Source organism: Aythya ferina (genome assembly GCF_964211825.1).
Source record: "Aythya ferina genome assembly, chromosome: Z".
NCBI classification, from domain to species: Eukaryota; Metazoa; Chordata; class Aves; order Anseriformes; family Anatidae; genus Aythya; species Aythya ferina.
In genome coordinates this window covers 29081704-29107927 of record NC_140299.1, presented here as the reverse complement: position 1 = coordinate 29107927, position 26224 = coordinate 29081704, and the positions used below count along the sequence as shown (strand labels likewise).

The following is a 26224-nucleotide window of genomic DNA, read 5'->3' as shown; positions in this document are numbered from 1 at the left end:
AAAATGAATTTTCTATGTTTGCTTTTAAATGTTTTGCAGTGCTGCTCAGATACCTAAACCAAAACAGAATAGTTATTTCTTAAGGAGTTCAGAGCCTAACTAGAACATAGGGATTTTAAAAAGTCAGTAGGGAGTAAAGGAAGAGATCCTTGTTTTGTTTGTTTGTTTGTTTGTTTTCCTCTAGATTGCAAAGCTAACAAAGAAGCATGCCATACTAGACAGTTTTGTGTGTTTTTTGTGTCACATGAAGTGTCACAGTAATCTAGGTTGAGTTTAACATATGTCAGCCCTCTGAAATACATTTACTTTTCTGAGTTTGTTTTTGAGGAAAGAAGGGAAATTATTCAGGTTTTTATGGGGATTGGTTTATTTAGAATCGTATAATCATAGAATGGTTTGGGTTGGAAGGAACCTTAAAGGTCAACCCGTTCTAATCCCCAACCATGGGGGGGATTATCCCTTCCACCAGACAATGTTGCTCATAATCCCATCCAGCCTGGCTTTGAACACTTCCAGGGATGGGACATCCACAGCTTCTCCGGGCAACCTGTGCCAGTGCCTCACCACTCTCTGAGTAAAGAATTTTTTCATTATATATAATCTATACCCACCCTCTTTTAGTTTAAAGCCATTCCCCCTTGTCCTATCACTACACTCCCTGACAAAGAGTCCCTCCCCAGCTTTATTGTAGACCCCCTTTAGGTACTGGAAGGCCACTATAAGGTCTCCCCGTAGCCTTCTCTTCTCCAGGCTGAACAATCCCAGCTCCATCAGCCTGTCTTAACAGGAAAGGAACTCCAGCCCCTTGATTATCCTTGTAGCCCTTATTTGGGCTCATTCCGATACTTCTGTGTTTTTCTTGTTCTGGGGGCTCCAGAGCTGAACACAGTGCTCCAGGTGGGATCTTACAAGAGCAGAGCTGAGGGGAAGAATCACCTCCTTCCACCTGCTGGCAAGACATCTTTTGATGCAGCGCAGGATCTGGTTGGTTTTCTGGGCTGCAAGTACACTTGGCTGGCTCATGTCAAACTTCTCATCCACCAACACCCCTGGGTGCTTCTCATAAGGCCTGCTCTCAATCCATTCTCCACTCAGCCTGTATTTGTGCTGATCCAGGTGCACTATTTTGCTCAGTTGAACTGCATACACAGAGAAAATGTATGGGTAGATGCCAAAAGGATTTCATTCAAAACGTGTTAATACTAGTGGGAAAGTTTTCACTAATTTCAAGGGAGCCATATGATGCTTCTGCCTGTCTCTTCTCCAACCAAAACCAAGTAAAAGGATCAGTGTATTTATCATAAAAGCAATGAAAAGTCAACTGAAAACTTTGGTCAGGGAGATGTTTTCATAGCTGGCAGAGCTTCTGCACTGCAATGCATTTTAGTGCAGTGAACCTGTACTCCTCTCTCATACAATAAAAGTCTCTACTGGTTTAGTCCTGTGAACTGAAGATGACTGAACTAGTTTTCTAAAAACACAAAAAGATTTCTATATAGTTGTGGTGTCAAAACTGTACCCTCACAGGTCACCTCTACATGTTTGTATTAACATAATAAAAGTCCTATTACTGGTGCATTTTGATGGTATTTTCCTATCCTGTCTTGAATTTTCTGTGGGTGAATTTTCATTTATTTAGTCTCTGGGTAGAACTGACTCTGTGTACATATACATTTAGATTGTGAGGTAAGTAAGTCCAAGGTAAATTATATTATCCTTTCAATAATCTTACATGCTATGTATAAATTAGTTAAGGTCTCTGCATCTGAAAACACAACATGAACATTTTATATCCTTCTCTGTTCAGCTGTTTAGTTTTCAGTGAGGCTGACAGAAACCCCTATTCTGCAAAAATCTATACTAGTTATTTTGTCTCTGTGATTTATTGCCATTAAATTCAGTTGGCAGTATTCCTGAAAGTAGCATGGGTGTCATTACCTCTGCATGTGTCCATAGGATCAGGTTCTTTGTAGCCAGAAAACGAATTGCAACTGTTTAATAATAGACATCTGGAAAGCAAACCATCTGCACTGAGGCCAACATGGCCTGATCATTTTGGTGCCATCTGCTTGAATAACATATTCTTCTGGCAGCTAAAGAGTGTGCATTAGAGAGAGGCATTCCATACATTTCACACAGTCATACGCACAGAATGTTTCAAATATGCAGTGGGTTTTGCTGAATGTGGACCTAATTTAAGGTGTTTTCTAAAACGGTAGCAGAAACGCTGTATTAGCAGCTTAGTTTTCCTAAATGCATGTCTGCTTGTTTGATTTCCTAATGATGTAAATGTGTACAAGGCAGTGCAGGGGCAGGCAATGATAATAGGTCCAAACAAGGGTGGGACATATTTAATAGAAAGAAGTTCCAATTATTTGTCCAGATATAGGAATTCTTGAATATCTACTAGTTACCATGCTCTGTGTTTAAAAATTCGGAACTCCACCATACACAGAGACTATGCCTTTCTGAGTAGAAAGTAATACTGTGTTGTCTGCATGAATTTTTGTCAAATCATACATCAAAAACATTCATGAAGCAAATAAAATATTTCTAAAATGGAAAAACTACTTCAAATATATCACGTATAATTAAGATGTACTAAGCTAATAAAATAAGGTATTTCTGCTGTTTTGGAAACAGCAGCCGTAAATGACTGAAAATTACAGACTACTTAGCAAACTACAGGATACTGAGGTAAGGCAATAAAAATTACTGCTGTCCTGGGGGTGTCTGAGTCTTGTTTCTTTGTTTCTTGATACCTCTCACCAGTTCATAAAAATGTAAAACACTGTCTTGTTTTCTTGTTTAACAAATCATGTATTGGGCAGTGACTACAGTTTCTTAATTTCCCTAATTTTAAGTTGCTAGTCATAAACAGAAGATTACTTTCATTAGATATTCATGGATAAGAGATTCTTAATTTCATGCTCTCCTTCATTTCTTTATCACTATTAAAAGAGGAAGTTTCCAGGAAACAAACAACCTTTATTATTATTATTTATTTATTCTATTATTTATATTTGATAATAATTTGCATTGGCTAATAAATATTTAGGCATTTTAATCTGTTAGTTTACTCCTCAGTACAAAATGGAAGAAGCTTGATTATCAAGGTGATAAATTAATTGCTGCTGGCATTTTTTGCTGCACTGCACCCATTAATTCTTTTAAAAGTGCTGCTGCTAATTGTGGTGTACAGTCCAGAGAGCACTGTGCTTTTCAATCTATAGTCTTGTTATAATTTAAATACAGATGGTCAAAAGGCATGTATCGTTGTAGCTTTTCTTTGATAGTTTTATGGTATTTTATTCTTTTTAAATCTTATTTATATAAAAGTGTAGCTGAATTATAATGATACTCTCAAAATGTATGGACATAAAATAAGCAAAATTTAAGCAGAAGTGAATATATTTTATTGAAATTAGAAAAGGTTTTGCAATGTGAGGAAACAAGCCTGGCCTTCTCTTTCTGCAAATTTGGTAACTTTACACCAGGCCCTTCCTCTCCAAGAAGTTTTTGTATAAAAAAGGAGATTCATTGACCCATTAAATTTCAAGCCAAGTAAACACCAGTAGCATGACATCAGCAGTATGAGGTATTATGAAATGCTATTTTTGACTTTTTTATTCTATGTCCTTTAAAAGTACAAGGAAGTAGCATATACATTACCATTGTATTTGCATGTCTCGCTTGACAGCTCAGTGCTATAATGCTTCTATGTCACTAATCTACAGTAATTTAGCATAGTATACTATGATTAATACTTTCTAATTTGAAGTTAATGAAACTGTTTGTTTGTAGCAGAACAGTAACAACAGTAATTCTTAATACTCTGTTAGAGATACTGGTGTATAATTCATTATTCATTTATCAGACTGGAAAGACTGAGAAAGTTCAATGTTATTTAAATGTGTTTATAAAAAGTAATTTCTCTGAAGGTCAGTATAGTTCAGTTAAAGCAGTTCTTATATTCTGTCCCTCAAATCACATTCCTGGTGTGGTTATTTTTAGAATACTTGCTTGAGCTCTGAGTATCTTATAAACTACATCCAAGCCAGTCAGGATACCAAGAGGGCAGTAGTCCTAAACTGTCAGCATTGTGAATCTATGTCACAAAGATTCACTACACTTTCTGATGCTGTTTTTTTGTCATGTATTAGGCTATTAGGCTTTAAATCGTGCAGTTGATATTTAGAGCAGTCATCAATACTGAGATTACAGGCAAAAGTAAGTTGTTGGGTAAGGTGGGTTGCATATTGGAAAAAAAAAATCAGAGCCCTTGGTTCTAAATATCAACTATATCAACTTGCTGTCCTCTTTTTTTTTTTTTTTTTTTTTTTGTAAAATAAATTATGTTTTTTGTTATCAATGTTATCAAGCATGACTCATTCCACCATTGCTTTCTGTGTAGTTTTCTGAATAGCTCTGAATGTCTCTGTGTTTGTACTTCACACATGAAATGATGCAGGCACTTATCCTTATTCTTCATGCAAAAGGTCAAGCACCGAAAAAAAATACTGAGGTAAATTAGCACATTTAATTAGTGAAAGTTAAGATCTAAGTTCACTTAATATGCATACCTACATATTTAAGGACTAGTCAAAAGCCTGGTGATATCAGTAGAAGTCTTACAGGAGTACTGCAACAAATCCATATTTTCAAGTTTTGAAAGGGGGTCAATATTATCAATAGCAGCCTTGGCTGTACCAATCATGGAATAACAATTTGAAGATCTGGAGTGGAGACAGAAGAGTAGCAGAGGACAGATTATGGATAGAAGAGAGCAGACGTGCTGCTCAGGGAACTGGTAGGTATGATCCCATAAGAAGCAACTCTGAAAGATGAAAGAGCTCAAGAGCTCACAGATCTTTAAGGACAGCATCCTCCCAGCACTCAAACAGTGTATCCAGATAGGATGAGGAAAAGAACCAGGAGATCATTTTGGCTAAATAGAGAATTCATGACAGAGATGCAGTGTAGAGCTGATGCGTACAGGAAAGCAGAGACAGGCTACACAAAAGCAGTGTAGAAACTTTGTCCAGTCCTGAAGGAATGACACTTGGAAAGACAAAGTTCATCTAGACTTCAAACTAGCACGTGATGTCAAGGATAACAAGAGCTTTTGTTGCTGCACTATCATTAAAAAAAAAAAAAAAAAAAAAAAAAAAAAGTTTCATCCTGCTTCTGAATGGGGTGGTGACTCTGTGATAGGAGGCATAGGTGAGACTGGGGTACTTAGTCCCTTTTTAGTCCCTTTATCTCAGTCTTCATTAACAAGGCTTACCTGTCTTCTGTGTCTACATGTGGTACTAAGCTGAAAAAAACTACCATAAAGAGGACAGAGTCAGAGGCATCCAAGAGTTCTGAGGAAACTGGTTGGTGTCATTGTGAAGGCACTCTGTCATGGAGCTCCAGAGAGGACCTTGAAAAATGGGGAAAGGAACATTACACCTTTCCTCAGCAAGGGCAGAAAGGATCATCTGAAGACCTTCAGGAAGTTCAGCTTTGCTTTGGTTCTAGGGAAGACAGTGGAAGAAGTCATCTTGGAAACCATTTCCAAGTGCATAGAATAAGAATGTGGGAACAGCAGTCTTCATCCTTCATCTATCTGGTCGCATTCAGTAATAAGATGGCTAGATATGTGGATGATGAGAGAGCAGTAGATATTGTCTACCTCGAATTCAGCAAGACACCATCCTTGTATCTAACTTGGGATATTATGGCTATTTGAGTGGATAGCTAGGTGTGTGAAATAATGGCTGCATCACTCATTAAAATGAGTGCATTCCAGTATTCCATCTGGAGGCTGGTTACCCATATTACAGAGGTCTGTCCTGAGACCTTCCCTGTTTATCATGGTTACCATCTACACTTTGAGTTCAATAAGTAATGGCCCTGAAAATTCAGGCATAGGGTTGAGGGTGTCTGACAATGGGGGAGATATTGACTGGATACAAGTAAAAACACCATACTGCAAGAGTTACAAGGTGCTGAAATGGGTTGCCTGGAAAAGTTTTGCCATCTCCATCCTTGGAGGTCTTAAAGACCTAGTTGGGTAAAGCACTGAGCAACCGGTCTGATTTCTCACCTGATTCTGCTTTTAATACAAGGTTGGACTGGAGCCCTTATAGCCTGAATTATGCAGTGATTCTGAGAATAAGTGTTAAGGGTCCACTGGAAGACTTTGAAAGGATGTTTTTCTTGTACCTGTGAGGTAGAGAAATAATATTAGAAAGCATGTATGTTTCTAGAAGGTTCATTGCTCCAGCCTATTTAGGAATTGTCAATCAGATCAGTGTGAATGAATTGAGGTACAGGTAAAAAGACGATTTTTGTGGGTGTTTACAGACAGCGTGAACCAAAAATTGGTTCATTCACATTGTATTGTTGTATATATAGAGTGCTTTGCATTTATACTTAACTTGATTGTTTTTTCAGTACTGATGATTTTAAATAGCTGATGGAGTATATATAACTCTTTCGAAGGAAGGAGAGTAGTGTTGCTGGATATGGGTGAAAGATAAGTTTAGGTTTTGGGAAAAATAAGAAGATGTGTGATCCAAACAGAACTCCAGAAGACTACATGCTTACCACTTTGCAAATCTATGAAATGTTTTGCCAAACCATAGTAAACCCATATATTTAGGGAACTATAACATATGGTTTACAAAATGAGGCTGAGGGAGCTGGTTTTTGTTCAGCCCAAGGAATAGAAGGCTAAAAACAAAAGAGCAGCTGGCGAGTAGGGAATAGCATGTATACGGGTATATTCATCACCATTATTTGTGGAAGTGGTGAGTGTTATTTCAAGTCTTCTTACTGCTTCCTTTTGGTTAGTCTGTCCCTTGAGTACTCCAGGGATTTACAATGGAAGTAACATTTGAATGTTGAGGATAGAGTTGTGTAATGGATCAACTGAAGGATACTTTTAATTTTTACATGCATGAATATGTAATGGTTCCTTAGTTGAACAATTTTCATTATCCAAGTCTGAGACCTATGTACAAGACTATAGGTGCAAACACTGTAAAAATAGTAGAATGTGAATAAAGCCTTGGAAATTAGTGCTAATGCTAAGGAAAAAGTCCTTGAGCTGTGGAAAAGTAGCCAGCTGTGCAACTACGTTTGACCTACTGTAGCAGAAGTACAAAGCTGGTGTTCCTTCAGTTTGCTTACAAGCCTAAATTGTGGAAAAGGCTACAAATGCAATTGTGTGTGTGTGCCACACTCACCCATTTGTGAGTGTGGCACAGGTGGGACACATCTTTTTTTTTATTTTATTTTTTTTATCCTGATTAAACCTTGCTTGAGATATGGAACATTATACAATGATCTTTCTATCTGTTCTGTTCACCTGTCATTACAGCTAGTGCTGTGAAATGTAAGGTTTCAAAATGTACTGAGTACCTCTGTGATACCTCCATGTGTCTGTGTCTGCCTTCTTGCCCTCTGTGGTCTTTCAAGCATTGTTAGCACAATAACATAGTGAGCAGTGCATAGTTAGCTTTCCACTGAACTTTTATTAATAATTTATTCATCATGTCTCTTGCTTTTTCAAGATGTATGATTTCTTCTGGCTGTTTTTAACTACTTCAGATATGTGTGTAAATTCATTCTGGCTGTCCTTCAGTTTTTCTCTTGTACTTTCTAACATATTGCAGTATATCACTTTTCTGTGGTGCTGCTAATTCCTGTACTTTTGATTTGAATTCTCTATTTTATTTCTGTTTTTCCTTAAACCTTTTATTTTTTGTTTATTTTATTTATTTTATCATTTTTCTCCATAAGGATAAAAAGTGCATGGGAGGAACTTAACTCTCTGCAGCAGAGTTGACTAAAATGAATTCAAGAGTTGTCCAGGGAAATGGAATCTTGGAGCTTTGCTGGTTGAGGGATGAAGACATATATAACAAAGAAAAATAAAAAGCATAATTTAAAAGCTTTGCCTGGTTTAGCCCATGTCCATAGCTGCTGTGTGCATGGTGTTTGCTGACCTCTTTCAGCTTTCTGGAAGTGATAGTGTGCATCCTGCTTCATGTATTCATGCAGCTGCATCCTGACAGCTGCAGTGCTGATAATAAGACAGTGTGTATAGGCTACTGTACTACTTAAGCTTCTGATACTGATCCCACTCCTTAAGGAGCACAGCACAGAAGCTTGCCCTCTGATGCTTTGACACCTAGCTCTAACATACCTGTGTTCTTCATTTTCAGAAAAATTGCATTGTTTTACCTCACATGGTAGGTTTGTTGATAGTTGCCACACATGAGGTGGTATGTAGTGTGTGTTTAAAGAAAAAGTATAGGTTATGTCTTGTTTAGCTGATGTAATTTATTCCTGACTCTTTTCCCTGCCATTTCATGTGCCTGAGCAGGTTCTCTAGAGATTGTCAAGAAATGTGCATATGGGATTGTGGAAACAAAACAAGGAGAAATAATGTTCAATTATGACCTTGTTTGGATTGAGGTAAAAAATTAATTTAGGCACTTATCTTTCCTTCTTCTGAGGACAGGGCAACTTCAAGAAAGTACGTATGATAAGTTGGATGAATTTTTTGCAAAGCTGTAGATGACTGGAAAATCAGCTTAAGTAAGAACAGTTTAGAGAAAATTCATTGCCCCCCAAGTTGTATACTTCAGATATATGTTTATGTATATTATTAATCAAAAGAGACATCTAGTTCTTTATATGTCTTTGTTTTTAACTACTTGAAGTTTCCTAAAGTATTTTTTTTTTCCTTCAGATGATGGCATCTGTGTGCTTAAATGCTTAGTTAACAGAAACACTGAATACTGTCGTGTGGGAAAAGAGTCTTTGTTAATTACACTGGGATTCAAGAGTGTCTTGCTTCGGTTCAGATCACAAGTTGGTAAGTACATCTTACATTTGTGGCTATCTTCTCTGTCCTGTCGTCTAACTGTATTGGCAAATTTTGCTTTAAGACATGTTGTTGTCTTCTACTACTGTTTCATGCTGGCTATTTGAATATTACATTTTGTTATGATTTGCACAACTTCATCTGCCTCTGACCCACTGTAACTGTCTCTTTTTGGAGTACGGGCCATTCCCATGGGGAATATAAGTCTTTAACAAAGCAACTGCAAATTCATTTTATGAAGAAAAAGCACATGTAGATAACAGATTCATGTGACTTAAATTAATGAACTGTAATAACTGGTAAATGTAATACCCTATATGAGCTATCTGCCACTTACTGTCCCACATTCAGATGTTGTCTTACAGATTTGTTCATCTGAATAATTAATTAAAGTACTTTAATATACACCTGTAGTTCACAGGATATTTTGTGAGTAGTGATGGTAAAAATAAACTCACTGTTACAGAAACATAACTAGTTTAGTAAAATGTTGGCTCTATATTTTTATGGTTCTAAGTCACGTTTTTTTAATAAATCCAACAACCGCTACTTTCTGTTACATACTATCTTCACGTGTCCTTACTGGCTTTTTCAAAAGCATTCTTAGTTTTTTTGCAAGCAAATTCAAAAGACTGCCTGTTAGAATATTCTGAGTAGTGTGTATGAGTTGCATGGCTGCAACTCATTTTGAAATTTTATAACTACAGGTAACATACAGCTTCCTCTTTAACAAGAAGCAGGAGCTCTTACATAGCAGAACTACATTAGCAGGACTTGTGATTTCCAGAGGGATCCATTATGGTTATTTCCATTCTATGTTGTGTGGAAGCTGAGTCACAGAACAAGTATATTTGCTATTTGTCAGCTTATTTAAACATACATATGTGTTTCGAAGTATCGAAGGCTGAGAATTTTGACATATATGGGTTTGTGCAATGAGTTCATAGAAACTCTGAATGGTCACACAGACACAAAACATGCGCTCTTCAGTCTCTGTAAGAGAAAATGCAGTTTTTAGACTCACCCAATTTTTCAGTTGGGTGACAAATCTTGGTGGCCTTTAAAGTCCTACCTTTCATCTGTATTCATCAAGAAAAACTTCACATTTTCAATGTCTTATTTTACAAAACAATATGAATGTAACCTAAGAATGACTGTTAGTGTTGTGCTGCTGTTATGTGTTTTGTTGCTTGTTTTTAACTTACATGTTTGAGAATTACAATTCAGCATTGTGTTTTCATCGATCTCTTTCTCTTGAGCCTGCAATTTTGTGTTGGCACCTACAGAGTGCTATATCATAACTGAAGAGATAATTAAGATTAGGTTGTTCAGTGATTTACTTGGCTTATTACATAGATAGCTTATAACAAGTGATTAAGGTAGCAGACAGACAAGTTTTTCTCTACTCTTTGGTCTACAATCTCTACCATGGCTTACTTACCTATGGAGGTCCTGATTCCAAACGGCACTGATTGTTTGGGACCCCAAGAGAAATGAAGTTCCCATTAGTTCTCTTGTCCTCCTTTAAAAACAAGTATTTGTAAAAAAATAGTTTTCACACAGTATGGTATTATTCCTGGGAGGAGTACTTTGAAGATTAAGTGGTAAATTCAATCCCCTCTTTAGCTGTATTCCTTGGTGATTTATCTTTAGTTAATTTATATAGCTAAATATCATGAATTAGATAAGAACAGTATAGATAGTCTCTTAATTTATTATTTCTGATTGTTTTTTAACATGACAAAATTGAGCATCAATATTTTTGTCTTGCATGCTGTGTTAAACTGAAAGTCACTGATAGAATGGTTTTTCCCCATGCTATAGCAATAGTTTTCTGGTCCTTCTACATGTTAAGTATATCTAGTAGTCCCTAATCTTGAGAAATGTATCTGCTTTTACAAAGAAGACAAGCCTTTAAAGAAGAAGCCAACCTTTTGTTTGTTTTTAACTGCATACAAGTGCAGGTGTTAGTCTCACTTTTATGAATTTTCAAATGTTTATATGCGTATAGTATATAAATGAAAATTATTCTGTAATTCAAAAAAAGAGGTCTGAAAACTCCTTGTTGGTATGTTAAAAGTGTTAACTATGAAAATGCAATGTAAAAGGCTTAAAAACCCTAAGTCCTCTGTCATTTAGGAAGATAGAGGAAGATGAGGAGTGAGGAATGAGGGGAGAGGGAGATTAATGCCCTGCTTGTGCCCACACAGAGAATTGCTGTTTGGCTTCCATCATAAATCACAGACTGTATCTTCCATTTCCTGCTGAACATATGTTAAACATCTGAGAAGGATCATGCAGGCAATAAATACGAAAGTTAGTAGCCTAAAGGCTTTTTTTTTTTTCCCCAAAAAAAACAAAGATCGTTTCTCTATAACAGATCAACCAACCAGTCAGTAACTCATCTGTGGCAGATTTGGTATGTAGCTTTCTACTCCATGGTGGAAATGCCCTGCTTAATTTAGCACAGAATTCGTTCATGAGCAAGGATAAATTGTTCTTTCTGATTCTGGCAGAATGTGGATTCCTTCTCTTTCAAACCTAACTCTGTTCTCCAACGACTTTCACAGTGCGTCCAGACATTAGACATACCAGTACTTTGCAGATGTTTATTTACTAGCAAAACTCATCTTAAAACTTGTCAGCTCTAATTATGTGTGCCACTTATATAGAAGCACAATAGAGGAAAATAAAAATGGGCTTCTTACAGTTTGTAGTTATAAATAACATATATTACTTGTGGATATCCACATAGAGAATTGAGATAGAGACATAAAAGTGTGTGCCTGTATATACATATTAATATATATGTAATACATATATTAAAGGTATACATAGTTATTTTGTGTATATAGACTGCACATGCTGTTAGTGTAGTATAATTTAAGCAGAGGAACATGGTATGTCTTATGGTGATTTTTTTCCCCTCGATTATTATTTCTCAGAATGACATATCTGTTGAGCTATGACCCCATTAACCAGACAGTCCAGAGGAAACAAATCTGTAGAACAGAACAATTGGTGCCGAGGACCTGGTGTGCAAACTGTACTTATCTGAGAAGGAAGCAAGAATAGAGGGTGTGTATACTTTGAACTAGATCTAGACTATTCTCATAGACTTAATACACACTGTTGAAGTTTATTCCTGGAATGCGTATTTTGTTTTAATTTCATCCAGGACTCAGCTTAGTGTGACTCCATGACTGCACAGTCATGCAATCCAAAGCACAGTAAGTAGAGACAACTAATGGATTTACCTGAAGGCCGAGTAGTTGGAAGAAAGCTGTTCAGCTGTTTAAATGTAAGAATTTGTACCTAATAATAAGGTTCATGAAGTAAACAACCAAAATGACACTGTGGTTGCTCACTAGATTCTGTGTGAAGTAGTGACTTGAATTTTCAGCAGAAATAAAATAAAGAGTTTGGCTTGCCTAAGTCTTATTTTGTTTCAGTCAATTTAAAATTCACAAATGTTTTTAATATTGCAACTTGAAACTTGTGCAGAGTTTCACTGCATGAACAATGAGGTGCAACTTTTTAAGAGAACTTTCAACACATAGAATGTAATTGCAACTAACAGGAATCATGAAATCTAGCATTTGTTAGTCTCAGAGAAGCAGTAGGAGGTTCTACTATTGAAATTACTACCAAATCAGAAAAGTTTTGATTTTTAAGCCATACTGCATGCACAATTGTCATCCTTAACTTATCACCTCTGGGGCATAGAGTTTGGTTCTGTGTTGCACTTCAGTTTTTGCATTTGTCCACTGCCATATAGTGGCTCTAAGCTTTGTAGGTCTTTTCCCTGAGTTAAACCATATATGTGTCTATCCCAAACACTGGATGGTCTTTGGGAATATGCAGCCATCAGTTTGCCCTCTTCAGATTCCAAGGAAATAGGTGTCTGTTAATAATTTTCCAGGTTGTTTTTGGAGTTGAGGATTATGGTGTGCAAGAACAAATACTCATCATGTGATTTTGGAGACTGTTCATCTATCTGTAAATCTGAACAGAGGAGGCTACCAGTGACTGTGCCTGCTGCTGTATCTATATCCATTAGTCTTACTGTTCAGACCTTTGGGTTTGCCACTGTCTCAGTCTGTGATTTTCTATGGCATTGCTTTTCTTCATCCAATTAAAGGCAGCTGTACAAAAGTTCTGTGGTGTTTTGAGCTGACTCACTGTTTTCAAGGTGTAGAATCTAAGGGAAAGCTCAAGGCCTGAGCACTTCTGGCACAATTTTCAGTACTTTTTGTTTCTCCAGACTTTCCTTGAACATTTCTGTGGGAATGTTTTTTAGCATTAGTATTTTAAAATGGTTGTTTATTCTGATTCCTGGGAGGACAAATTAAAGGGGATTGGAAAAAAAAATCAATCTCCCAGCTTTTGAGCAATTTGTAATACTCTAAAAATAAATCGCCACTAAACCTGTGCTACCAGATAGCAAGACATGTCTGTGTCTACCCATTCAACGAGGCTCTCCCTAAGTGTTGCTAGACCTTTCATATACCAAGACTTTCAATACTGTGGTTGTTTACATCTAGTAGGCACAAGTAAGCCACCTACATCAACCATATCTGCCTCAATATTTCCATTTCATCCTATTGTACTGTATTAAGCCAAATAATCTTTCTTCATTAAAGCATGATTAAAGCATTCATTTTTCATTAAAGTTTAAGGTGTATTTTGAGGAAGATTGTTTATATAAAAAATCACATTTTGAAGATGAATAAAGTAAAAGATCCAATTCTTAATATGTTTAAAAGTTCCAAAAATATAATGTTAAGAGTTTTGCAATATGACAATAATCTTTGCAACCTTTATGTAAATCTAACTACAGCTTTAAAACCCATTTGTCTCTCTGTTGTTTAATACAACTCTAATGGTTGTTCTAAAGAAAGTGAAACATTCAAATTTAGATACTTCATAAAGTCATTTTATGAATTATGAATATTCTTTAGGTAATAATTTTAGTGTGAGACTAACACGGGGGGAAACTTTGGCATCTGCTAATTCACATTGCTTTAGGCTGTGATTGAAGCTTGAATTAAAGGTGCTCCTTTAATATTCTTCTTGATAATAACTGACTGCTCAGTGAATCTGGCTCCATTTTTGTTTTAGTTCAAATGTGAATTACTTACTAATGGATGGAATGTTCTGACTGAAGAAAATTTATTTTAGTTAGAATATTTAGGTTGGAGGCAGGACAGTATTTTGCTTTCTGCTTACCACAGAAAGTGTGTGTTACTGTTGCTAAAAATGTAAAAGATTTTTGCTTTGGGAAAAGTGTGACTTAGGAAATTAATAATGAGATTTGGAGCATGTGGAATCCATCTTCTGATGCAGCATGACACAATGCCATAAGTCATGTTTCCTGTAAAAATGTACAACTGATTGAGTCCCTTGAGTGCTGACTGAATTTCCAAGCATTGAATTCTAGTGTGCTGATGCTTGAAATGATTCCCTGAATAGTATGTGTGGAACAAACCATTCCCATTACAGAAATCAAGACTAATAAAAGAGTTTAAAAGTACACTGCAGAATTTGAATCTTAAAGTAGTATTCTGGTAAGTGACCCGGTCTGCAAATTGTGTTTTAATATTCAGTCATGTTCAAAGCAAAATTTTCTAATGGTGATTGAAGTATTTGTAAATGAGCTGTTAAAATGAACAGAATCTTATTAGTCCATTCTGCTCTGTTTATGACTATGAAATGTTGTATATTTTGTTAAAAGATGTATCAAAAATCTTTTGAGCAAATGCTATCAAACAGATGTAAATTCAAGGATTTCTGGAAGCTTTTTTGACTGTGTGGTGAACATTCCTGGAATTTTACTAAAATACTTGTAATAGGTGTCACTGTGAATGTCTGAAGTCTCCTTACAAGCAAATAAAAACAAAAATATATTCTTCCTTTTTTAGAGATGATACTCCAACCTTGGACATCTTGGATGGTAATCTAACCTTGATCAGTTTACTGTATTTTTATTTCCCATTTCTAATTTTTTTCCAAAGCAGGCATTTTATTATTTAGATATTGTTCAACTCTGTTGTTCCAAATGGCAGACTGTGTCCCACTTAATAACAGGAGACAGGTTGACCAGTCTTATTGTTTGACGTAGTCTTGTAATGTACTCTTGTCTGATGTAGTCATGGACTACCATACAGATGAGGGGGGTGATATTGCCCTCTATGTCAATGACCAGCTGGAGTGCATGGAACTCTGTCTGCCTGGAGGAGGATGAGGCGCCAGCTGAGAGTTTATGCGTTAAGATTAAAAGGAAGGCAAAGACAGGTGACACTATAGTGTGGGGGTCAACTACAGGACACCTGACCATGAAGACCGAGTAGATGAAGGCCTCTGAAGACAGGTAGGAGCAGCCTCACATTCACAAGCCTCATGGGGGGTTTCAACCAACTCAATATCTGTTGAAGGGACAACATAATATGGCATAAGCAATCCAAGAGGTTCCTAGAATGCGTTGATGATAACTTTCTTCTTCAAGTGACAGAGGAGTCAATGAGGAGAAGTGCTATGCTGGGTCTTTTTCATACCAACAAGGAGGAGCTTCTGGGGAATAAAAAACCCAAAGGCATCCTTGGGTACAGTAACCATGAAATGGTGGAATTCAAGATCCTTGGTACAGCAAGAAGGGCACAATTCAAGTTCACAACTGCGGACTTTGGGAGAGCAGAATTTGGTCCCTTCAAGTATCTACTTGGTAGATCCTCCCAGTATCATGGGATAAGCCATGGGGGGAAAAGGAGCCCAAGAGAACTGACTAATGTTCAAGGATCACCTCTTCCAAGCTCAAGAGCAATGCATAGCAGCAGAGAGGAAGTCAGGCAAAAATGCCAGGAGGCCTTCATGGAGGAACAATGATCTCCTGACCAAGCTCAGATACAAAACCAAAACCTACAGAGGGTAGAAGCAAGGACAGGTAGCCTGGAAGGAATACAGTGAAATTGTCCATGTAGTGAGGGATCAAACTAGGAAAGCTAAAGCCCAGAGAGAATTGTATCTGGACAAGGACATCAGTGGTATCAAGAAGATCTTCTGTAAGTATGTCAGTGATAAAAGGAAGACTAGGAAAAATGTAGGCCCTCTCTGAAAGGAAATGGGAGGCCTGGTTACCCAGAATATGGAGAAGGCTGAGGTACTCAATGACTTTTATGCCTCCATCTTCACCAGGAAATGATCTAGCCATACAGTCCAAGTCACAGAAAGCAAAGGCAGGGGCTGGAGGAATGATGAACTGCTCACTGTAGGAGAGGATCAGGTCTGAGACCATCTAAGGAACCAGAACATGCTCAAGTCCATTGGACCTGATGAGTTGTATCCAAGGATTCTGAGGGAACTGCCAGATGAATTTGCTAAGCCACTATCCATCATGGTTGAGAAGTTGTAGCAGTCTGGTGAAGTTCCATCTGACTGGAAAAGGGGAAACATAACCCCAATTTTTAAAAAAGGAAAAAAAACGAAGACCCAGGGAACTACAGAGCTGTCATTCTCACTGCTTTGCCCAACAAGATCATGGAGCAGATCTTCCTGGAAACTGCTAAGGTGTGTTGATTGGTTACAGCCAACATGGCTTCACTAAGGGCAAGTCATGCCTGACAAGTTTGGTGGCCTTCTATGATGTGGTTATGGCATTGATGGATAGGGGAAGAGCAACTGATGTCATCTACCTGGACTTGTGCAAAGCATTTGACACATGACATCCTTGTCTCCAAACTGGAGAGATGTGGATTTAACAGATGAACCACTAGGTAGATAAGCAATTGGCTGGATGGTGCAGTCAAAGAATTGCGGTGAATGGCTTGATGTTCAGGTAGAGACTAATGATAAATGGTATTCCTTTGGGGTCAATACAGGGACAGGTGCTGTTTAACATCTTTGTCAGTGACATGGACAGTGGGATCGAGTGCACCCTCAGTGAGTTTGTCAACATCACCAAGCTGTGTGGTGTGTTCAACATGCTTGACAGAAGGGATGCCATCCACAAGGACCTGGACAGGCTTGAGAGGTGGTCATATGTGAGCAGCATGCAGTTCAATAAGGCCAAGTGCAAGGTCATACACCTGGGTTGGGACAATTCCAAACATGAAACAGGCTGAGCAATAAGTGGATAGAGAGCAGCTCTCCAGAGAAGGACTTGTGGGTACTGGTGGATGAAAAATTTGACATGACCCAGCAATTAGTTCTTGTAGCCCAGAAAACCAATCATATCTTGGGCTGCATCAAAAGAAAAATGGCCGGCAGGATGATGGAGGTGATTTTCCCTTCTGTTGTTCTCTCGTGAGACCTACCCTGGAGTACGGTGTTCAGCTCTGGAACCTGCAGCATAAGACATAGACCTGTTAGAGAGGGATCAGAGGAAGGCCACAAAGATGATCAGAGGAGCACCTCTAGTGTAAAGAAAGGCTGAGAAAGTTTGGATTATTAACCTAGAGAGGAGAAGGCTGCAGGGATGCCTTACACTGACATTCCAATACTTAGAGGGGTCCTACAAGAAAGACTAGGAACAGACTCTTTATCAGGAATTATAGTGACAGGACAAGGCGGAATGGTTTTAAACTAAAATCGGGTTATTTTATATTAGATAAAAGGAAGAAATTCTTCAGAGTGAGGGTGGTGAGGCATTGGAACAGGTTGCCCAGAGAAGTTGGGAATACCCCATCCCTGGAAGTGCTCAAAGCCAGGCTGGATGGGGCTTTGAGCAGCCTGGTCTAGAGGGAGATGTCTCTGCCCATGGCAGGGGAGTTGGAACTAGATGATCTTTGAGGCCCCTTCTAAGCCAAACAATTCTATGATTGTATGTTGTGTTTTCTTTTTTTTTTTTTTTTTTCAAACCCATTCAAAGTTATTACTATATACCTGTCATCGATTGTAGGCCAAATTGACTGCATAATATAAGTACTGCATTTTAGTAGTAGCCTGTAACACATAATGCAAAATGTTGTGGGAATAGCACTTCTCTAAGGCTTTTAGCAAAACTCCCTAGATCAGAAAATTAAATGTTTGTTGGTAAATACATTTTATTTATTGGTTTATTGAAAGTATCATTGTTTTGGATTGTTGCTCTGTGTGTTTTGTGTTTTTGTGTTTGTTTTGTTTCTGTTGTGTTTATTTTGTTGTTTTGTTTTGTTGTTTTTTATTCCTCTCTGGGCTTCTTTTATTCTTTGCATGGATTTTTTGTTTTGTTCTGTGTTTATTTTCCCTCCATTTCTCCCTTATCTGCCATCCAAGTTTAATGTTAGATCTTTTTGTTTTGTTATGTTTTGACTTGTTTTGTTTTGCTACTACTCCATGCTCTTCACCTTTTGGACTAGTAATAGAATCTCATCTGAGCAGATGAGTGAGATGCACTACTTTAATATCTCGTGGTTTTGTATGTGTCTTCTGCTGTGAGGATAAGCACTTTGTAAAGAGAAATAATTATGAAAGTTCTGTTTATGCAGTGTGCAACCATTCAAGTGACAAATTACCAGGAACAGGGTATGAATATCCCTGTGGAAACTGCTAGAGTTCTAGAGCTGCTTCTTTCCTTTTTGAGAAGGAGCAGAACTCTTTGGGAGGATATTCCTGTTCTCTTTGGTCATGAGAATCAGTTTTAGCTGGCCTTAATTCAGTGTCTACACCGTGCAGTTTTTAGGTTATCACTGTAGTAATATCTGCAGAATAGTTCCAACAAGTTATCAGACTGTACAATTGATTAGTTCAGGTTCAATATCTAACAGCAAATACAAGTTAGCTGAGATGCATATCTAGTCAAAACTTCACACACAAATTCCCCCATTTTTCACCAAAATATAGCTTTCTGTCAAGGTGAAAGTTTTCGGAGGAGTACCTGTTATAAGACTTAAATTAAAAAAAAAAAATAGGGAAATAAAAACAGATCAAAATCCTAGCAAGCTTGGCTTTCAAAGAAAATGTTTAAGAGTTATATTTTTAATGTTCTTTTATGAAGTAAATTGCAAGGGAAACCTTTTATTTTTTCTAAACAAGATTCTTGCAAAAGCATTTCAGTCTACGAAAAGTGGAAGTTCTTCTTGCCTTTTAAGTGGCTGGGTAAGTGAGAGTTTTGTTCTGAAATCTAATAATGCATTCATTAAGTTGAGAGGGGAATATACAGAAAAGTATAAATGAAAAAAGACAATAAATATTTCTTCATACCTCTCTAATTGAAAAACTTGAGCTATTAATATGACACTATTGCAACATGTCTGTAAGTCTTGTAAAGTTTTGAGTTTTTTTTTTTTTCAACCTGCTGGTTGATTTAGTGATTGGGGCAATGAGAGCATAAGGATTTATTTTTCAGTCAGTGAAAATTGTAAGATATTTCTTTGAAGACAGCCAAGAAGAGTTCCTATGTTCTTCCCAGTTTACAGTTTTACCAGACAATAAAGCTAATGAAATAGTTGGGAGGTTAGAAAGAAACCTTAGCATGGCATCAAGAAGTACCTGTGCCCATCCCCCCCAGACAAAAGCACGTGAATTTGGATTTTGCAGAAGACCTTTTGTTTCCAGGTATAACCCCTGATAACCCCACAAATTTCATGAGTAAACAGATTCCTGTTTAAAAATTTTATTTTTTTAAATATAGATAAACAAGCAAAAAGTCAGAACTAAATAAAAAGTGGTGACATTCTAAGCAGTACACTCAGATTGCTAGGCAATACCCTCCAATAAAGAAGCATTATAGCCAAGATTGATTTTGTAAAGATGATAAAAGATCTGGAGAGGTTAGCTGATTTTTCCCTGAGATGAGAAATTCAATTCCCTACAGCCTCAAAGGAAAAGATTTGTAGAGTGCTAGAAACTTGGTGAAGAACATAGGACTGAGGATTAACAGCAAATAGCCTTTGTCTGTTCTTGAAAAATACTTTGCTCATTTTTAGTCTTGTATGCTTAACTCCTGGTTTTAAAATAAGTGACCCACCAGTAGTCCAGGCTGTCTGGTTTTGGTGTAGATTCTTTTCTTATTCCCTTCTACCATTAAGAAAGAAGAAAATCCATTTTTCATAAGAGCTAGGGACAGTTTTTCATGTATTTCTCTGTATGACAGCTTAAGTTTCCAGATTCTTCAGAAGATCAAACTAAAATTTCATTTTAAGGACCTTAATCAATATGCACATAAAACTATATTTTATATCACAAGCAGAATGATGTCCAAGCTAATAAAGAATTTCCTTTATAGAAAACATAAGGTAACAGCTTAGTGTATTTGCATGCAGAAGCAAATAGAGAAAAGATAGGCTATTGTTAATAGTTGTTAGATATAAGAAATAGACTTGCTGGATATAAAACACAGACTCAAGAGAAATGCTTTGCTTTCTTTTGGGACAGTCTACAAAAGGGAGAAACATAATGTTGGTTGTCTGTGCTGAAGAGAGACAGAACAGTTCGTGTACTTTGTGTCATGTGTGGAGTGTGCACAATAGCTTACTCCTTTTTTTCTGTATTTAATATTCATAATTATGTGTATTTCTTAACATACAAAAATGTATTATTTGGCAGTTTTCCCTGAGAGTCACGTAAATGAATATATGTCTGAATTCTCAGAAAATATTTGAAACATTTCTCAGAAAATAATTGAAACTGGTAGTAATTCTTACAAAAAATTCCTGGGCAATTCTGTATGCCCTAAGTGATTTCCTTTTGAATCCTTTAACTGTTTGCATTCAAAAGCAAAACAAAATCCTAAATTCACATCTGCAAAAATAATTCCTTCCCTAAACTTGGTATTTAGTGATTGCTATGTAGTAAGTAGAAGTAACTAAAAGGTTTTTGATGAATGCTTTATTTGTAAGTGTTAGAAGAAAAAGAAAATCACTGAAGAGATGAAGAGTAGCAAATTCATGCCAGGAGTGGAATTTTCATGGTATATTTATTCAATCAGCATGGGATCACAGAAAGATATGAGTATTTCTCAAAGGTGGACTCACTACGTTTTCATGGATAAGTGATGAAGTTTGTTTTGCTGGTTGTTTTTTGGTTTTGTTTTGTTTTTCACAAGTGCATTTTTCACTTCTCATGCAACAACAGTAGTTAAGTGAAGTTCTTTACAGAACTACTTTAACAGTAGTTGAAGTTAAGTTCTTTGTTTAACCTCAGATGTTTTTTCTCACAGTGTTAGTCATGGATAAGTGTGTAGAATGTGGAGTTGGGATTAAAAGTTTGTGAAAAGATTGAGCTGTATTAGATCTAATGCTGTTCCTTCTTTTATTCCTGAATCTTTACTGCCATCTAACAGAGAGGATTTTTAGTGTCTATTTTTTTAGAGATAGATTAATTAAATTACACTTTTTTATTTTATTTTATTTTTTTTTCTGTTATAGCTTGTCAGAGCTTTTTGTGATCTTACAAATACTCTACTATAAAAGCTTTGAGGGCATCTGAGGTTCGTTATGAAAGATTGTGGAGGAACTTTGCCCGTCTCTTGTTATTTCTTTCTATTTTGATGTCTATTATGTTAATATCTCCTCAACTCAGTGAATATTAATTGTGTCATTTGCCAGCACCTTGGAGAGCGCCAAGTACAAACTTCTTACTTGTATATAGAGGAGTACTGTACCACAAGCAAGTCATACTTTTTTTTTTTTTTTTTTTTTTTTTTTTTTTTTTTATGGAATCATAAAATAATTCAATTGGAAGAGAGCTCATTTGGTTACCTGTTCAAATCTCCTTTGCAAAGCAGGTTCCACCCAAGGTTGCTCAGGGCTTTATACAGTTATGTCTTGAAAACTTCCAGGGATAAAAAAGTTCACTGCATAACCTCTCTGGATACCTTCTTCCAATTTTTCTCACCCTGCCCTGGTTCTGAAATCAGTTCTTCAGGAGGACACCAAAGATGTTCTTCTGCGTTGCCAAAAAGTCTCTGCAGAGGTATGAAGATAATGCTGACGTGCAACTTGAAAGGAGACGAGCACGTTGTTGAAACTGTAGCATTATCTCTTACTGTCAAGTAGAAGAAGAAAAAAAAAAAAAAAAAGGGATAAGCTTAAGAATATCTCTGCTGTTAGTTGCTTTTCTGGTGGTGTCTCTCTAAAGCAGAGAAATAACAGAATGACTGATTTATTTTAAGCTGTTTCTTGCTTCTTGCAGTAGAAAACTGATGCTGCAATTTGTGCTTTTCTTCATCTTTTGTCATGATCCAATCACTTACTGTTACATTCTGGCCATCATCCTTGTATATGTGAGTGAAAAGGGCATGTTGAAAGCATCTGTACATTTTCACTGGAGTTTACAATTACTTTTGTACCAACTTGAGCAATTTTGAGTCCTCATATCACCTGAAATTCAGATGTGTGACATCTTTTTCCCACTTGAGTCGACGTGACAGAAGTTATGAAATGAGTTAGGATTACTTTATCTCACCTAGTAATGGTCTAGGATAATGCGCATAGTGATTACAGTTGAGCACTCTAGCAGATTTAATCAGTAGGTGAGGTGCTTGTGTTTACAACAAATTACAGAATAGGTGTATGAATTTTCTTTTAGAATATCACTGCCCTACTGTTTTCTGCTGCGGTTGGGTTAAACTTGTTTGTAGCAAACTAGTGCTGTAATGCTTCTAAGAGCTGTGCCCAGAGAAGCTGTGGATGCCCCATCCTTGGAAGTGTTCAAGGCCAGGTTGGATGGGGCTTTGAGCAACCTGTTCTGTTGGGAGGCGTCCCTGTCCAGGGCAGTGGTGTTGGAATTAAATGGTCTTTAAGAGCCATTCCAACCCAAACCATTCTACGATTCTATGATATTATTGCTCCAGATTTTTGACAAGTCATATCGTTACAGCTATTAGAATGCTAATAATCTCAACTAGGAAAAATGACCTTACTTTCCAGAGGTTTAGGAGTGAACTTTGTTATATTAGTCTAGCTTGGAGTTGCCCAAGAACTTCAAGGGGCTATGTCTTCAATTCATTCAAATTTCTCTGAGGAACTATGGCTATTTGTCATTTTTTTGAAACAACATATGACTACCTCAGAAGTGGAGCTTTTTTATCCAGTTTTCAAGCCTTAGTGATTCCTAGCTGTGCAAACAATGGAAGGCTTGGATAAAAACAATGATAGGCTGTGAAACTTTTACTGTGGTCTTTGCTGTCTTTATTACACAATTGCTGTCTTTATTACACAATTTTACCAAGTATTTAAAAATTTCTACAATTGGTCTTGCCTTATTCAAAAATATTTTTTGACTCAGTAAAGGTAGCTTTGCATTAACTATACTTATGTCAATTCCTGTAGACATGGGTCTTTGATTTCATTCCCAGATATCCTTACATTGAACTTGTCATGATTTCCAAAGGTAAATGGGAAGTGACTTGCTATCTTTTGCCTCTCTTTGCTTTTGGATATACCAGCTTCCTGCACTGGAGAAGGATCAGTGCAACAAAATTTTTGTTTTGCAGATTTCATAATTTCCTGAAATGATGAGGGAAATCCTTCTTTTTGGTTACTATTTTGAGAAGTTTACTAATGAGTCATTTCTAATGTTTACTTCAAACCCTTTACTTCAAACGGCTTTTATTAGAATTATCAAATTGTTATCAAACTATCTCCAAAGAACTAGAGCATTTAACAGGTGCTTCCCAGTGCACATACTTATATGCTCCAGGCACTTGTTATTTTTCATTGAAAATCTGTGAGCTGTACAGGAGTCTCCTGTTGTATTTAGCAAATTACAAATGGAAATGGCTTGATTTCTCTATCTTCTCTTTTCCTTGTATAAGCAGAAGTTTCCATCTCTGCTTTTATTCTCTATTTATAAGATCTCCCCCTACCCACCACTGTTCCCCCCCTCTCCTCCTTGCCCTCACCTGCCAGTTTTTCAATATTTCTAGATACTGTCTCTGCTTACTTACTGGCATGTCCTTGTCTTTTGGATGTAAGGAATTACTTTGTGTCAGAGGTTGGTCAGATATTTTTTTAAGATTGGGACAGGAGCCCTTCTGTTTACTATTTTTCAAGTTTTTTGTTTTGTTTTGTTTTTAGGTCAACTAGAATTTTCTTGTTACTTTGATAATAACAGAATTGATTTTGTCCACAGAAGCCTAAATGTTATAAATCTGAACTTTTTTCTTTTTTTTTTTTTTGTTAGACTGCTTCTAAAGGAAGATAATTGATGCTCAGCCTGGCTTTTTATGCCAATTAAATTTTGAGTGTTTTATTATAGGTTTTAAATCTCCCAACTCAAATATATGTATTTCATAATAACCCTAGGTGGTTCTCTCTTTCTGGAGACTGGATTAGTATAGTTTAACTGAAATAGTAGGTGGAGTCTCATGTTCAGCTACTCCTCTGATAAGAGTTCACCATTGCAATTATTTACAGTAGTTAGCTAACATGAATGAAGAATCCTTGACAATATTGTTGCATTCATCCAGGTACTTCTTAAAAATTTAGAGGCTGATCTTCGCAAAAATTCTTCTCTGTTTAATGAAATTAAAAACTATTTTCTGTGTCTTTAAGAACACCATAAGCCAAATGAAACATTACTCTCAAGTATGAGTGAATCTGTTCCTATCTTGTCACTGGATGTTCATCTTAATTTACTATCCTTGTATGTTTTTCTACATTTGTGCCTTTTCTATTTTTCTTTTCCAGAATACAACATATTTTCAAATGTACTGAAGATAGGCTGGAAGCAGAAGAAAGCTACCTCTGTGTTCAGTCAGAGAACAGATGAAGCATCTGCTACTCAGTATTTTCAGGTAATGAAAGTTTTCAGTGCCGATTTGTGAAATCTAAATTGCTGTTATTTTCATGACTTCAGTCACCAGGCCAGTTAGAAAGATTGCTTAGGTTTATTCAGACTGGTCAAGATCTTTGTAATTTAAGTACCAGTAAGACTGATAGAAATGGGATTTATCTTCTCTCTCTCTCTCTCTCTCTCTCATTTTCTTCACCTCCTCCATTCCTTTTAGTTTTATGGCGGTCTGTCTCAACAACAGATTATGATGCAGGATTTTGTGAGGATGACCACTTACCATAGAGCTATAGTGCAGAACCACATAGATTTTAAAGACAAGGTAAGCTCTGTTAAGTCTTAAACGTTGCAGTGTGATTTCTAATTTTGTCATTTTGCTCTTATGTTGTGAGATACCGTTTGATTGAAATTGCTAATCATTCCTCAATTTTTGGTGAGATTTTGTCATTTCTTGTTATGTAATCTTGCTTCTGAGATCAACATTCTAAGTCCTCTCAGCTTTTTTCTTTATGAAAAAGTAGTGCATGACACATTATTATTCTTACTATCTTTCAGTCACCATAAATTCTATGGCATCTGTTTTGAGAATGATTGGCAGGACTTATACATGGTAGTGAAGACAATGCCATACAATTAATTTATACTGCAGAATTCTGACTTTCTAGTTATTCTTTACTGTACTTTTTATAAATCTTGTATTTATTTACTTTTTTTTCCTGGGACTACATTTATTCATTGAGCATTGATCTTCACCAAAGAATTCATAATGGTGCTTAGGCTCACTCTTTTTTTTTTTTCTTCTGTTTCCTGGCCTTGATGCAATTCAGTTTGAACTTGGACGGTATGAGAATAGTTTAGATTTTCCGAAAGTAATATTATTCGGCACTGAGTTGAGTTTACCTTGTATTGACCTGTCAGTTACCTTCAGTACATATCTGTTCTTTCGTTGACTGAAGTTTGTGTCATCTGCAGATCCTTGTATGACACTGCTCACTTCTCTTAATAAAAATATTAATAAAAATAATGAAAAATAGCAAAAAATATTAGACCACATTGAACATTCTGTAAGCTAATAGGCAGTTTGTAAAGAGCAGCTTAGCCACCCAGCAAGATTGTGTTCAAGGGCTCAGAATGTCCACTGAGATCATGTGAGTTGTTCTTCTGATGTCCAGACAGAATACTGCAAATAAATAAAGATGGAGAGAATGAAGTTAAATTTCTGTATATATATTTTTACCCTGTTGTCATTTCTTGTGTTTTCTCCCTTTCCCTTTCCTTCTCTCATCTTCTAAAAGGAGCCTCTTACTTCAACTCATACCAGCACAAATGGTCTTCTACATCACCAAAATGAGTCTTTAATAACATATAAGCAAGTATTGAACAAAACATTTCCCTCTAAAAGTGTAGCATATTTAGAGCCAAAATGAGGAGAATTGTAAGTATGAAATCTATTTTGATTATTTTAAGATTGTTATGTTTTAGATATTAATTATTTTTAGTAATAAATTCAAGTCAAATGATTTCTCTTTGTCATGTGACTTAGGCAAAACATGATTCTTTAGAAACTATACTTAAATATTTACCTTCTTAGAAAGAGATTTCAGTCTCTGTAATTTCTTTCTGGCCTGAGATAAT

The 26224-nt window shown here is 36.5% G+C and overlaps 1 protein-coding gene across 3 annotated transcripts in view; it reads left to right on the top strand.

Moving 5' to 3' along the window:
- The window catches only part of LOC311427834 (histone-arginine methyltransferase CARM1-like), a gene marked incomplete at its 3' end in the record, with an annotated part of 69250 nt that overhangs the window by 7099 nt on the left and 35927 nt on the right, over nucleotides 1–26224 (top strand). For all 3 annotated transcript variants that reach the window (XM_084505419.1, XM_084505417.1, XM_084505418.1), the window contains exons 2-4: nucleotides 8747–8872; nucleotides 24487–24593; nucleotides 24807–24911. In XM_084505419.1, coding sequence (XP_084361545.1) covers nucleotides 8747–8872; nucleotides 24487–24593; nucleotides 24807–24911 — 338 coding nt within the window. The remainder of the gene's footprint in view (nucleotides 1–8746; nucleotides 8873–24486; nucleotides 24594–24806; nucleotides 24912–26224) is intronic.